General features: G+C 38.4%; 1 protein-coding gene across 4 annotated transcripts in view; it reads left to right on the top strand.

Annotated features, from left to right (window-relative positions):
- The window catches only part of CCDC171 (coiled-coil domain containing 171), a 179,676-nt gene that overhangs the window by 43,051 nt on the left and 121,891 nt on the right, over positions 1–14,734 (top strand). For all 4 annotated transcript variants that reach the window (XM_038769913.1, XM_038769916.1, XM_038769917.1 and 1 more), the window contains 3 exons: positions 715–861; positions 10,350–10,510; positions 11,994–12,132. In XM_038769913.1, coding sequence (XP_038625841.1) covers positions 715–861; positions 10,350–10,510; positions 11,994–12,132 — 447 coding nt within the window. The remainder of the gene's footprint in view (positions 1–714; positions 862–10,349; positions 10,511–11,993; positions 12,133–14,734) is intronic.

The following is a 14,734-nucleotide window of genomic DNA, read 5'->3' on the forward strand; positions in this document are numbered from 1 at the left end:
TCTTTGTTAGCTTTTAGTGGCCGGCACACAATAAATGCTTAAGACTACTGATACCTAAACAAAACCTCAGATGATTCTGCATCCCCTCCAAAAGCTGGGATTCAGCTTGGTAAGGATAGACCAGCATGGCACCCAGCAAATAAAGGGTGTGGCTCTTTTCGAGCAAAACCTTCATAAAGGACTAGAGACAAGGAGGCACAGCAAACAGAGTAACACAATAAGGGACAGTGTTTTTCTCTCCCACATTGGCATATTCAACCATACATGCACTCGTAGGTGAATTTCACCATTGGTAGTATCGTCTTCAAATACAGAGGACCTCTCTCTCTCTCTCTCTCTCTCTCTCTCTCTCTCTCTCTCTCTCTCATAATAATGATTATAGTAGTTATGGTATTTGTTAAGCACTTTGTATCGAGCTCTGTTCTAATCACTGGGGTAGATACAAGTTAATCAGGTCAGACCCAGCCCCTGTCCCACATGGGGTTCACAGTCTAAGTAGAAGGGAGAACAGGTCTTGAATCCCCATTTTACAGAGGAGGGAACTGAGGCAAAGAGAAGTTAAATGACTTGCCCAGGGTCACACAGCAGACAAGTGGCGGAGTCGGGATTAGAACGCAGGTCCTCTGACTGCCAGGTCTGCTCTCTTTCCACTGCTTCTATACATACGCATATACATGTACACATATATTACATATACTGTATATTCTTTTGCAGATTCAGGAACATGATATGCATGATTTGCACAGGAGAATAAGACACCTAGGGAAAAAATGCGATGACTCTTCCGACATTCTGCTGCATCAAACAAGTGAACTTAAATCCAGCATTGAACGAGAAAAGCACCTTGAAAGAGAATATCTGGTAAGCCATAATCATTTTTCATTATCAACATTACATTATTCTATAATTGAAATAAGGCTACCACAATCCAGATTTTACTTTGCAGAAAAAGTTTTACTAATTAAACTTAATATTCTCTAGGACTTCGTTCATGGATGATTTGGGACCTTTCTAAATATTTACAATTCCATTGAAAAGTTATCGTGGATTTTTCTTGAGAAGTTATTTTACAGTTCTGATCTGTTTTATATTTCCACATTAATCTTTTTGGTATCCCTGTGAAACTTAGTGAATTTTTCCCATTTTAAGAGAGGCAAAAATAACTGGCATTTGTTGAGCACTTACTATGTGCCAGGCATTGTTCTAAGTGCTGGAGTGGATACAGCACACACAGACACACACACACACACAAACTGATTTTTGTCCCCTGGTGATACAGTGGCAAAAGCTTTAGGATATTTTTCTAATTCTTGTGTTATGCCCAGATCACCAATTGAGCTATTTTCTGACACGTTCCTGTAATAGCATATTAAAAGGAAAAGGGAAGTAAAAAGCAAAACCGAATAGAATGTCTACTGTTTGCTTTAAATAGATGAAAACCAGTTCTCCAGGTTTTATTAGCCTTTAGTAAGGTTTAAATTCTAGTAATTATTTTTTCCATGCATTTTGAGACAGCTCATTTCTAAAAAAAAATCTTGTTTGTGTAGTAGGACCCATAGTATTAATATTTTAAGGCCCACTTGGTGTAATGCAGTATACTAAATCCTTGGGAGGTACAAAATGAAGAAATGGTTACACTCTGAGGGAGGCATTATTTAACAACAAATGATTATTTCTACCTCAATGACTAAATATTTTAAATTCAGGACATTTAAGTAGACAGTGTTTACCACAGGTCTTTGGCACATAGTAAACTTTTAAAAAATACCATAATAAAGCAATTCTTTGATAGATCCAGGGCTAATTATGTAGCACTTGTATTCTTCTGCCCCTGTAGACTGTAAGGTTATTATGGGCAGGGAACGTTTCTGCTAACTCTGTTGTATTCTCCCAATGGCTTAGTACAGTGCTCTCTATGTACTAAGTGCTGAATAAATACCATTGATTGATGTACATATCTGTAATTTATTTATATTTAACGTCTGTATCCCCCTCTAGACTGTAAGCTTGTTTTGGGCAGGAAATGTGTCTACCAACTCTGCACTGCACTCTCCCAAGTGCTTAGTACAGTGCTCTGCACACACTAAGCACTCAATAAATATGATTGATTGGACTGAAAGTTTCTTGGAAGAGTAAGAAATTTTATTGGTAGCAGTGTTCCTCCCCATCTGCTGTGCATCTTCATGAAGACAGGAAGATTTTTGCATTTAAAAAGAAAGCTTGCTAATTACGGAGATTAGAAATTTGAACTGCAATGGATGAGTGTAATTTTCTTATGGTTTTCTTTTCTTACTCTTTTTTCCCTTCTCAAAAATTTTCCAGAAATGAATGGTTTTATTCCTCTTACTCCTATCTAGGATTTTTGGGATGCAAATCCTGGCATTTAAAATAATTTCCTCAGGAGTTGTCTGATCATCATCCCACACGCCTTTGTTCCCGGGTAGTGGCCAGCTTGGGTGCGGTGGGGAGGGAAAAAGGGAAAAGCGGTTTCTTGGCGATTTTCCCACTGGACCAGTGAGTCCTAAGAGACAATCCTGAGATTATCTTTGACATTTGAATCGTATTGCAGAAATATTGTTTTCTTCTCTCCCCTCGTGTTTCTGTTGTTGGGGAACAATATAGTGTAGGATACCACTATTGCTCATGGTTGCACTACTTTGAATTTAAATTCATATATTCTGCATTAAATACTATGTCCTATTGTCTACAAGAGTTTTTTGATCCTTCTAAACTGGTTTTACAGGATTGGACATTATCCATTCTGCACACTTTTAGATATTTAAATTCCAACTCTTGTAACAGGACCAAGACAGCACAGTTATAATAACGTGGAGGAAAACCATGCTTCACATTGTTTGGAATTTTTGATTGCAGTTAGAGAAATGATTTTTGATGGTGGAAATCCACCAATTAGACTAAAAGAACCAGGACTCTAAATTTTCAATATAGTAAACATTCTTACTTTTAGTGGACTCTTTACAAATTGCATTTCATGAAAAGGTGATTTCTTTATGAGAGTGGGCTGGGGAGATGCTTTTTTTATCTGATAAACTATATCCCATTGTGCAGCTTAATCACCTTAACATGGATCAATGGACTCTTGGTTTCAAAAAATTGCCCAGTCCAATTTTATAAAGGTGATACTGAATAGCACAGAACCAAGGGAAAAGGGAAAAGGAAAGATCCTGGGCTTCCATAAAACACTTTTCAATTGGGGGTGGGGGTGGGAGTTATTATCTTGGGAAATAAGCTTAACTCAATAACAGAAAAATATAGCCTTAACAAAGAGGTGAATCAAAGCTAATTCTAAAAGAGCAGGTAGAACCTGGTGAGGATTATGGTCGGGGAGAGAACTGTCTTTGGAAATAAATTTTGAATTGCTTCTGTCAGTCATGCTTTAGATTACATAATGTAAAATAACTTTGTAGTTTTTGTTTTAAAAGTATTCAGTTTTTTCAAGAAACTTAGAGCGTGAAACTAGTTTATCATTTATTATTCTAACTCTAAGATCATCGGTGAATGTAAGCCATACTGTCCTGTGTTTTTAAATTCTCATCTAAGTTGTTATTGCCAGCACCTGTATTCTAAATAATAAATGATAGATATTTTTAGTAAAATTCTTAATTTTGTTGAAATCTTTGGCAGTGTTCGAAACTTACACAAATTCAGATATTTAAACCAGAGAGAGGCAGGACTATATTAAGATTATAAAAGGATCATGAGAATATGGGGAATATACCATGTTTAATAGATATTTAGACCAGATTAAGTCAGTCGATCAGTGGAACTCATTGAGCACTTACTGTGGGCAGAGCACTCTACTAAGCGCATGGGAGAGTGCAATGCAATAAAGTTGGTAGACCCGATCCCTGCCCACGAGGAGCTTAAAGTCTAGAGGGGGAGATGGACATGAAATTAAATCACAGATGGAGGAAATGGGAGAATATAGGGATATGTACATAAATACTGTGAGGATGGGGGGAATATTAAGTGCGTAAGAGGTGCAGATCTAACTCTATAGCAGATGCAGAAAGGATCAAAGAAGTGTCAATGTAGCCTATCACTTTATGGAAGTATGTATTTACTTTAGAAACTAGGATAGAAGTGGAATCTTGTAATAATAATAATAATGATAACAATGATAGTGGTGTTTGTTAAGCACTTACTATGTCAAGCCCTGTACTATACTCGGGGCTAGATACAAGATAATTAGGTCAGGCAAAGCTCCTGTCCCACATGAGGCTCACAGTATAAAATAAGAGGGAGAACAGGTATTGAATCCCCATTTTACAGATGAGGAAACTGAGGCCCAGTGGGGTTAAGTGATCTGCTCAAGGTCACACAATAGGCAAGGAGCCTCTGATCTCTAGGCCCGTGCTTTTTCCACTAGGCCACATGGCATCTCAAGTTTATCTAGTCTATTCTGGTGCTGCAAATATCAAAGATAACAGTGCAACAAGGGGCAGACTTTTTTGTGTGTACAGTGTGGTTTGGACCGTGGAAGCTCCACATGGGCGTTTTCAGCCACACATGTGCTCATAGGTGAATTTCACAGCCAATTTAGAATACAAAGACAAATATAAAGAACAACTCTAACTATATATATGTCTGTAGATGGGCCGGGAGGCCAAATGAAAGAGTCCGTTGCAGGGTTTGAATATGTGGGTAGGATTTTGCAAGTGATTTAATGTAAAAGAAAGTACTTTGGGATCTTGAATGAAATGCTTTAAGTGAGTGCATTTTTCACTTATGCAACTAAAATAAATTTTGCTCTTGCATTTCCTTCCTTGATTGAGCATTAACTAAAAAAGAATGCCAGATTTAGTGAACTATGACAATTTAGATTTGATTTATGCACTTGCACAGTATTTTCTCCCATCATTTTTAGCAGGTAAGCTGTGGTCTAATGTTGAAAACCGTAAAATGTTTGTGACTTATTATGGAATCAATATATGAATTAATCTAGAGGAAAAATAATTACTTTGTTGTGAATGCCTTGGCTGAAAGCAGCAGAGAGGAATTCTGTTGAGCAGCTTGGCGCAGTGGAAAAAGGAGGGGCCTGTGAGTCAGAGGACTTGGGTTCTAATTCCAGATCTGCCACTTGTCTGTTGTGTGACTTGGGCAAGTCACTTCTCTGTGCCTCAGTTTCCTCATCTGGAAAATGGGGATTAAATCCTACTCCCTCATACCCACTGTGAGCCCCATATGGGACAGGGCCTGTGTCCAAACTGATTATCTTTTATCTATCCCAGTCCTTACAGTGCTCTGCACACAGAAGCACTTAATAAATCCGATCGAATGAAAACATAGTAAGCGCTTAATAAAAATAATAATAATAATATTAATGGAGCTTTTTGTGCACACTTGGTCTTCTGCAACAAAGCTGAATTCCAACATGGCAGTTTATAAGCATTGTACCCTTTTTCCCTATGTTTAAGTAGTAAGAGTTTTGGTCTTGAAATTCCGAATGGCAGATTTATGTTCCTTTAGCACCCTCTGCTGAATTTGAAGAAGAGCTAATTGATTGAAAGCAAAAAACACTTTAGTTGCATGATTTGTCTTTATCATTTCTACCTGAAAAACTCACTCATGGAAGATGTTGTTTATATGGGAAAAATTACTGAATTGATAGTTTGTTAATATTAAAATGATCCCAATACCTTTCTCCAGGACATAGCAGTCCAAATTGGATTCCATCTGTGTTTCATTGAAAATAGACAATGGGCTCAATTTTTGGCTTTGACCTAGCAAGAGATAAGATAATTAGATACGCTGACTTTGATAATGAAGGACAGTTATATTGGGCTGCTATAATATAGACTCTTAAGGTTGAAAATAACAAGGGTTGGTGTTTGATAATTTAGTGGTAGATCCTCCAAATTTGTTAAAAGTTGGACTTGTTTGTTTCATTCCAAACTTCCATGGGTATCCCAATATAAATAAGTGAATATTACCCCACAAGGAGCAGCATGGCTTAATGGAAAGAATAAGGGCTTGGAAGTCAGAGGACCTGGGTTCTAATTCTGTCTCTGCCACTTGATCGTTGTATTGGGAAGTCGCTTCACTTCTCCGTGCCTCAGTTTCCTTGTTGGTAAAATGGAGATTCAATACCTGTTCCCTCTGACTCTTAGACTGCGAGCCCCTGTGGGACGGGGGCCATGTCCGACTTTATTAACTTGTATTAACTCCAGTGCTTAAAATAGTACTTTATGCATAGTAAGTGCTGAACAAATATTGTAGTAATAATGATAATAATTAAAAAAGTAAAAATTTTTAGTGTCAAATACCAAATAAGGTTGAACAATTATTTTGACATTTGAGGCAAGTGGAGGGGCACATGCAACCATCTTCTTCAAATACTGTCGAGTCATTTCCGACCCATAGTGACTCCATGGACACAGCCTATTCAGAACATCCGATCTTCCGTCATAAGGCCGTTCTGGTATGTGTATCCATAGAGTTTTTTTGGTAAAGATATGGAAGTGGTTTCCCATTGTCTTCTTCCACGCAGTGAAAACTTGAATCTCTGCTGTTGTCTTCATCAAAGTTTTGATCACTTGATCATCTGCCTTTGACTCTTTCCCACGTCTCTGCTACCCAGAACAGGTGAATCGACTTTGTCTGATGCTTGGGCTTAGACATTTCCGTTGTGTGTTGCTCTCTATGGGTTAGCTCTAAACTTCATCAGCATATGCAGACTCTTCCTCCATGATAAGGCATCGATTCATAGTCATACTGATTTTTTTTTCCACTGGTATTTACACAGCTTATTATTTGCCATGCACTGTACTAAGCACTAGGGTAGTTACAAGCTAATCAGATTGGACAGAGTCCATGTCCCACATGGGGCTCACAGTCCTGATCCTTATTTTCCAGATGAGGTAACTGAGGCCTAGAGAAGTGAAGTGACTTGCTCAAGGTCACACTGCAGACAAGTGGCGGAGCAGAGCGTGGAACCCAGTTCCTTCTGACTCCCAAGCCTATGCTCTATTCAGTAGGCCACGCTGCTTCCCTATTCATCATCATCATCATCATCATCGATCGTATTTATTGAGCGCTTACTATGTGCAGAGCACTGTACTAAGCGCTTGGGAAGTACAAATTGGCAACATATGGAGACAGTCCCTACCCAACAGTGGGCTCACAGTATAAAAGGCTCATCAGGTGATAGCAGGAGTAGTAGGAAAGGGAGTTGTTTTAACTGCCAAAGTGAAGGTGTTTCCAGCTACAGCAGCTTCTATTGGAATCCAAGCCAGCTAATCTCCACATGTCACTGTTTATGGAATTGCAGTGTGCTGGGCGTTCATTCCTTCACTCATTCAATCGTATTCACTGAGTGCTTACTCTGTGCAAAGCACTGTGCTATGCACTTGGGAAGAACCAAGCTGGTTCTTGCAGGGTGCATGCTTAAATTTCAGCCCTGCCAATGGAAATGGCAGCAGCAACTACATTCTGCTTCATTTACCTTCTTCTATCTGGGGCTGTTCTCTTCGTGTCTCTGGTGGTAAATACCTCAGTCTCTGCCAGTGTGGGTATGTGTTTTTGTGTGTCTTTTTGTGTCCGTGAATGAGTGGCTGTGTGTGGTTGTCCAGCTGTCTTCGTGTGTGTGTGTTGGTATGTTTGGCTGAGTGAGGGTGTCCTGGAATCCCCCTATGGTCTTTCCTCTGTATCTCTCCGAAATTTTCCGTTTCCCTCTGTAGAGTCCTCTTGTACCTTGCTTCTCTGTGTCTTGCTTCCTCTAGTATATTCTTTAGTTACATCCCATCACATCCATGCAGTTTTTTTCTGCGGGGACAGTAAGTAACAGTTATTGCAAATGTTTAAGGCAAAATGAAACACACTTTAACTTTTCTAGACTCAAATAGGGACTTTTTTGAAGACATCCAAAGTACTGTGAAACGTAGTTTCTCTCATGACATATGTTTTAACCAGAAATCTGGGGGGAATTCTGTTTTGACAAGAGATGGGAGAAAAAATGTGCATTCGCTATCTCTTTATGAAAAACAGAATTATCAGTTCAGAGCTTCCATACACTTTGTCTTTTGCACACAAGGGCAGCCATGTGCCCATTGATTCATGTAAAAAAAAATTATCTTTCTGAGCTCTGTTAGAGTGCAGCCAATTCAGATTTTGCTGGAGCAGAAAATATCCAGTGGGGTTTCATTAATATACTGCAAGTTGGCCCAATAGTTGCTGAGACTCCTCTCAATGAGGGTAAATCATAACTAAAAATTTCCCTGCTGCATTCATTATGTTTTTGAGCCATGGTCTAATTACATTGATTTTTGTGGGCCTGTCCATTCCTGCTGAATAAACAAATAGACTATCCGGTTTGGTCCAGGCATAACCGAGGTTCAAGGTTAGTGTTTAAAGGGAGAGGTGTATTAGATAATGTCCCTTTAAAGCCCATCTTGGTGGAGGTTAGAATTATCATTAGTTTTATAAATAAAGAAAACAAGGGCCACAGAATCAGGATTTAACCCCTGGGAGAACCCCCTTGTTTATTATTCCCATTTAAATAAGCAACACTGAAACTGTAAATCACTGATAATTTTTTTTTAATGTGCCTACCATGTAAGTGGTCTGTAAACAACGGAGTAGCAAAAATCTAATCTGTTGACCTCAGAAAGGCCTTAGATTTTGTGCCATCTGGTTCTAATCCCAGATTCGCCACTTGTCTGCTGTGTGAGTTTGGGCAAGCCACTTCACTTCTCTGTGCCTCAGTTACCTCATCTGTAAAATGAGGATTAAGACTGTGAACCCCACAAAGGATAGGGAATGTGTCCAATCTGATTTGTTTGTATCCATCCCAATGCCTAGTACAGTACCTGGCACACAGTAAGCGCTTAAGTACTATTATTATTATTATTAAATCTATCTCAGCACTTAGCACAATCCCTGGCACATATTAAGCACGTAACAAGTACCATTAAAAAAATCAACCAACCACATCTGTAAAATGGGGATTAAGACTACGAGCCTCATGTGGGGCAGGGACTGTCTCCAACCCGATTATCTTGTATCTATCCCTGTACTTAGAACAGTGCCTGGCACATAGCCAGTGCTTAACAATTACCATAAAAAAGTGACAGAGCTGGGATTAGAAATTGATTGTTATTCCTTTAACTTTAGCGACCAAAATAATAGTAAATGACAAAAATCACTTTTCTGATCAGGCAAAACTCCTGTTTGGGCCAGAAGTTGTGATAAGATTAAATACTATTCCTCTCCCCCTCGTCCCACTCTCCATCCCCCCATCTTACCTCCTTCCCTTCCCCACAGCACCTGTATATATGTATATATGGTTGCACATATTTATTACTCTATTTATTTATTTTACTTGTACATTTCTATCCTATTTATTTTATTTTGTTGGTATGTTTGGTTCTGTTCTCTGTCTCCCCCTTTTAGACTGTGAGCCCACTGTTGGGTAGGGACTGTCTCTATGTGTTGCCAATTTGTACTTCCCAAGCGCTTAGTACAGTGCTCTGCACATAGTAAGTGCTCAATAAATACGATTGATTGATTGATTGATAAGATTTTCAGCCTCAAAAATTTTCCCAAGTCATAATGAAGTTTAAAAGTTCATGCCTGTGTCCCCAGTTATTTTAATCAACAACCATCTTGTTTAAGTATAACACTTAGAAGAGTGCTTTGCACATAGTAAGCACTTAATAAATGCCATCATCATCATTATTATTATTATTATTATTATCAAAGAGAAGCCTTTCATTCATTCATTCATTCAATTGTATTTATTGAGCACTTACTGTGTGCAGAGCACTGTACTAAATGCTTGGGAAGTACAAGTTGGCAACATATAGAGATGGTCCCTACCTTTCATTGTTTTAGCAGGTCAAAATTAAGGCCCACTGAGAAGAAAGGAAGTTTATAATTGGTCCAGCTTTCCTTTTTTAGTAATGCAATCACTATCACTTTCATAAAATCTAAATAAGTACAAAAAAGGTAAAGTGCCTTCCCTCTAGACTGTAAGCTCCTTGTGGGTAGGGAACATGTATACCATCAACATCATCATCCATGGTATTTATTGAACACTTTAATACTAAGAGCTCTGTACTAAGCACTTGGGAAAGTAAAATGCAACTGAGTTGGCAGACACATTCCCTGCCCACAGTGAGTTTACAGTCTACCAACTAAGTGCTCTGCACACAGTAAGCACTCAAATGCAATTGATTGATTTTTCTTGATAATTTTATATTTTTACCAAAATCAGGAAGTAAGGCATATTCAGTTGGAAAATAAACTGCTATTGGTAAAGTATTCTGCTCCTTTTAAGATCAATGTTAGCATTTCCTAACTGACTTGAATTGTATTTTATCACCTGGTAGTTACATATTGAAGGCCTCCAAGAAGAATTACAAACAGAGAGAGCTAGCCATGCTGAAGCTGTATATGATTTGGAAATCATTCTTGATGAGTTTGCTGAATTTGAGAATGTGTATGAAACTGAGAAGCGTAATGCTCAAGTGAGCACTTTACAGCTACAGAGGTAAGTTATCTATAACCTTCTAAATTACTGTAAATAAAGATTTTATGAGTGACATACACAAGATGTGATTTACAACAGAAAAACCCCTCCCAGTAATGTCAGGGGAGGTTACATTGAATATACAGTTCACCATTTACTGCCCCATTCTGATAGTCTTTTTTTTTTTTTAAATCAAAATACCCCAAGTCTTGGAAATCCCAGTTTTAACTTCAAAACTCAATGTTCATATGCAATGTCCATGAAGGTTATTTATATTTACTAGAGGACTTTATATTTTAACTTTTTCATCATTGGACGAAATAAAATGATAGCGGCAAAGTTGGTGGATTTATAAGTTTCCAGGGATGTAGACAACACAATATATTGCATCATTTTTAGAATCACTAACTTCAGAATTTATGTGGAACATTTACAAAGTATTTTGAAATCTTTGTAGAAGTAGTCTTGGAGAAAAAGGAAAGCTGGGAAACCCAGGATGAGTTTCTCCACATACTGAGTTTATTGCTCTTTTTTCAGAGGAGGCAGCTTAAACATTTCAGCTCCTGCCTCTGAGAACAACAGTTGCATCTCCCACCATACCGTAAGGCAGAAAAATTTGAGGTCAGTTTTCCTCCCCAGATGTACATGTTGCAGTTTTATAAATGGGGTAAGGAATTTGCAAATAGGATAAAAAGTCAGAGGTCTTGTAGTAATAATTTACTTTGGAGTTTGACGGTTAAAAAAAACCCAAAACAAAACAATTTTTCTGGTATACTTAACAGCCAGATTACTTCACAGTATATGAATACTCTTGAGTTTTACCATTCAACTTTAATTCATGACTGGTTAAGCAAGATGATGGTGATGATGATTATTTTTTTGTAAAGTGCTTACTATGTGTCAAACGCTGTTCTAAGTGCTGGGGTAGATACAATTTAGTCAGTTTGGACACAGTCACTGTCCCACATGGGGCTAACAGTTCCGTAGAAAGAGAATAGGTGATGAGAATCCCCATTTTACAGATGTGGCAACTGAGGCACAGAGAAGTGAAGTAACTTGCCCAAGGTCACACAGCAAGCAAGTGGCAGAGCTGGGATTAGAACCCAGGATTAGAGCCCAGGTCCTTTGACTCCCTGGGCCATGCTCTTTACACTAGGCAATGCTGCTTCTCATACTGAGTCTTGAGGCAATTTTGAAGCTAATTGAACTGTGGTGACTTTCGCTCATGAAAAATAATCTAGAGACCAAATCAACTATACCAAATCTATATTACTTATAACCTTGGGCATGGTAAAAACTCTCTGATATCCTAAGAGGAGGTACCATCTCTTTAAAATCTTTCATTTAGAAGTGTGGAATCCTTTTTATTAAAAAAAGGAAAGGCAGCCTTGAAAGCCTTATGGCATGAAAACATATAGTACATCTGTCAGTTGTGTTAAAAGAATATAATAGCAGTTAACAAAAGTATATTTGAAAAACCCGTTTTGACCCTTTACCTTTTCAGGAAAGAAAAAGAGTTTTCTGACACAAACAAGCAACAAAATGAAAAGATTGAGGAACAGAAAAAAGTAATTACAGATCTCTCCAGGAGACTTCAAAATAATGAAAAATGTTGTGATGAATTACAGGAAGAACTTGTAAGGGTAAGGATATATAAAAAACCCTATGGCAATTACTTTATTGGGTCAAAAGTTGATGTCCGGTGCTACTCTGTATGGCACATATTAGGAACTACTATAAAAGTAACCAGAAAGCCATACTGGGTTAGGGTTTTGAAAAGGTGTCCTTTAGATGCTGATTTAAAAAGACGTTACTGATGTTAATGTATTAAAGTAACCTGTTAGCCAAAGCATTTTAAAAAATAGATATCTAAATCTTTTTTCTTATACTGTAATGATAGCCGCATTTCAGTGTGGACTAAAAGAGCACATTATCCAAATGAGTATCTTCAAATGATTTCCTTGCTCAATTAACATTTTGAGGTAGGTCCTCAGTGATGCGATTTTACAAGGGGGAATGGAGCCCTTTTACCTGCTGATTAAATATAAAAATATGGCACGTATAATAGTAATAATGGTATTTGTTAAGCACTTACTATGTGCCAAGTACTGTTATATACTGATTGGTGTGTTTGGCGTGGTCAGTACCTAGGAGAAATCCAAAAACCTAATCTCAGTTTAGGCTGATTAAAAAACAAAAACCCGCACTTTACTAATGCTTACTAAAAATAGCTTTATTTTTAGAGGTGTAAAAATGGAAGAGTTTTGATAGTCTAGGAATAGGACACAGAAAAGACAAAAAATGAATTGAAAGCTGAGACTTTCCTCTCCTCCATAGGCCTACATATAGGTTGGGGAGTTTGGGTCAGGAATTATTACACAGTATTGTTACACAGTGATACAGTGTTTGTCGCAACATATAATGCTTTCATAGTTTTCATTTTACTTAGGGCAGCAGCATGGCTAGTAGAAACAGCATGGGCCTGATAGTTAAAGGACCTGGGTTCTAATCCCTACCCCGCCACTTACCTGCTTACCTTGCAAGGGACAAGCCACTTAACATCTTTGTGCCTCAGTTCCCTCATCTGCAAAATGAGGATTCAATACCTGTGCTCTCTCCTATTTAGAATTTGAGCCCCATGTTCCATTTTGGGTCAGGCAAATGTCCCATACAGTTTTGTGCTCTGTCATCGTATTGATTATGCATTTATCATCTAACATCTCCAACCTCTTTCCCTCCATGAGAATCATACAGCCGAAAGGGAACTTGAGTGAGCATCTGGTTTGGTGCCCTTCGTCCATGTAGGTGAATGATTAAATCATCCAAGATGGATGGTTGTCTATATTTAAAGACCTTTAGGGATGAAGGCTCCATAACTTATTTGGGTGACTTGTTTTGCTGTTTTATCATTTTGATCATCAAGGAATTCTTCCTTATGGTAACTGAAATCTCTCCTGTTGTAATGTAAAACTCCTTTCCTCTCATTTAATCCTTTCTGGACATGGAGAACAACACGTCAGCATCCTTATTAAAAACTGCAGGAGGCTAAAGATACTCACAGGGAATTTAATGACATTGCAGCCACTTCATTAGAGTAACAGTAGCAAAGCTTCCACCTCCAGTGGAATGCCAGCTAAAATCCCCAAGCCTTCAGCTCATCAGTTACCTGCACGGGTTCTTCAACATATGGGACACTGAGGAAATGATAAGGATTTCAAAGAAGCCACCACTATTATGATATTCAAGAAAAAAGGTGGAAGAGCTGTGAGAACAATTGTGGAATCTCACTGCTTTCCACTGTTGGCAAGATACTAGCCAGAGCCCTTCTGGATTGACTACTGAGTAACATTAATCATGCTTTCCCGGAATTACGGTTTGGCTTTAGACCACAGTGGGACAGAGTAGACTTGGGAGCATCAACTGAGCATACATCCAAGAAAACCTACAGATGATTGTGTGTGTTATCGGTGTACCTGAGATGTACCTTTTGGGCACTTAGTATTCACCCCACCCTCAGCCTCACAGCACTTATGTATGCATCCATGACTTATTTATTTATATTAATGTCTGTCACCCCCTCTAGACTGTAAGCTCATCGTGGGCAAGGAATGTGTTTACCAACTCTGTACTCTCCCAAGTGCTTAGTACAGTACAATAAATACCATTGATGAGTGTGACCTGCTTCTCAAAAAAACAAAGCTCAAAAAAGCTAAACCCGCCCCCCCTCCCCCCCAAAAAAACCCAAAGCTGATAGTTTGTCTGAAGATGATTGGTTTACTTACTATACCCTACCTGGAAAACCTTACTCACAAAACTCTCCTTTAGGAAAAGAGACAAAACTTTTCATTAATTTTTTTTTTCAAGGTGTATAACTGTGTAATGATGCCACAATAATTAGTCAGAAAAGTTAAACAAGGAGCTTTGAATATCCTTTGGAGAAATGACAGAATGTGGCACAAACATGTCATCAAGCCTCATGCCCCAATCTGCAGATCTACAGAACAGATTAATGTCCAACCTTCTTTAGAAGGTGCTGTGAAGTTGCCACAGAGTTCCTAATCAGTGTGTTTGTTCCCTAGGATGATGATGATGGTATTTAAGTGCTTACAGTGTGTCAAGCACTGTTTTAAGTGCTGGAGTGGATATAAGCTAATCAGGTTTGATATAGTCCCTGCCCCACATGGGGCTCACAGTCTTAATCCCCATTTTACAGATGAAGCACAGAGAAATTAAGTGACTTGCCCA

Source organism: Tachyglossus aculeatus, chromosome X4, assembly GCF_015852505.1.
Source record: "Tachyglossus aculeatus isolate mTacAcu1 chromosome X4, mTacAcu1.pri, whole genome shotgun sequence".
NCBI lineage: Eukaryota > Metazoa > Chordata > Mammalia > Monotremata > Tachyglossidae > Tachyglossus > Tachyglossus aculeatus.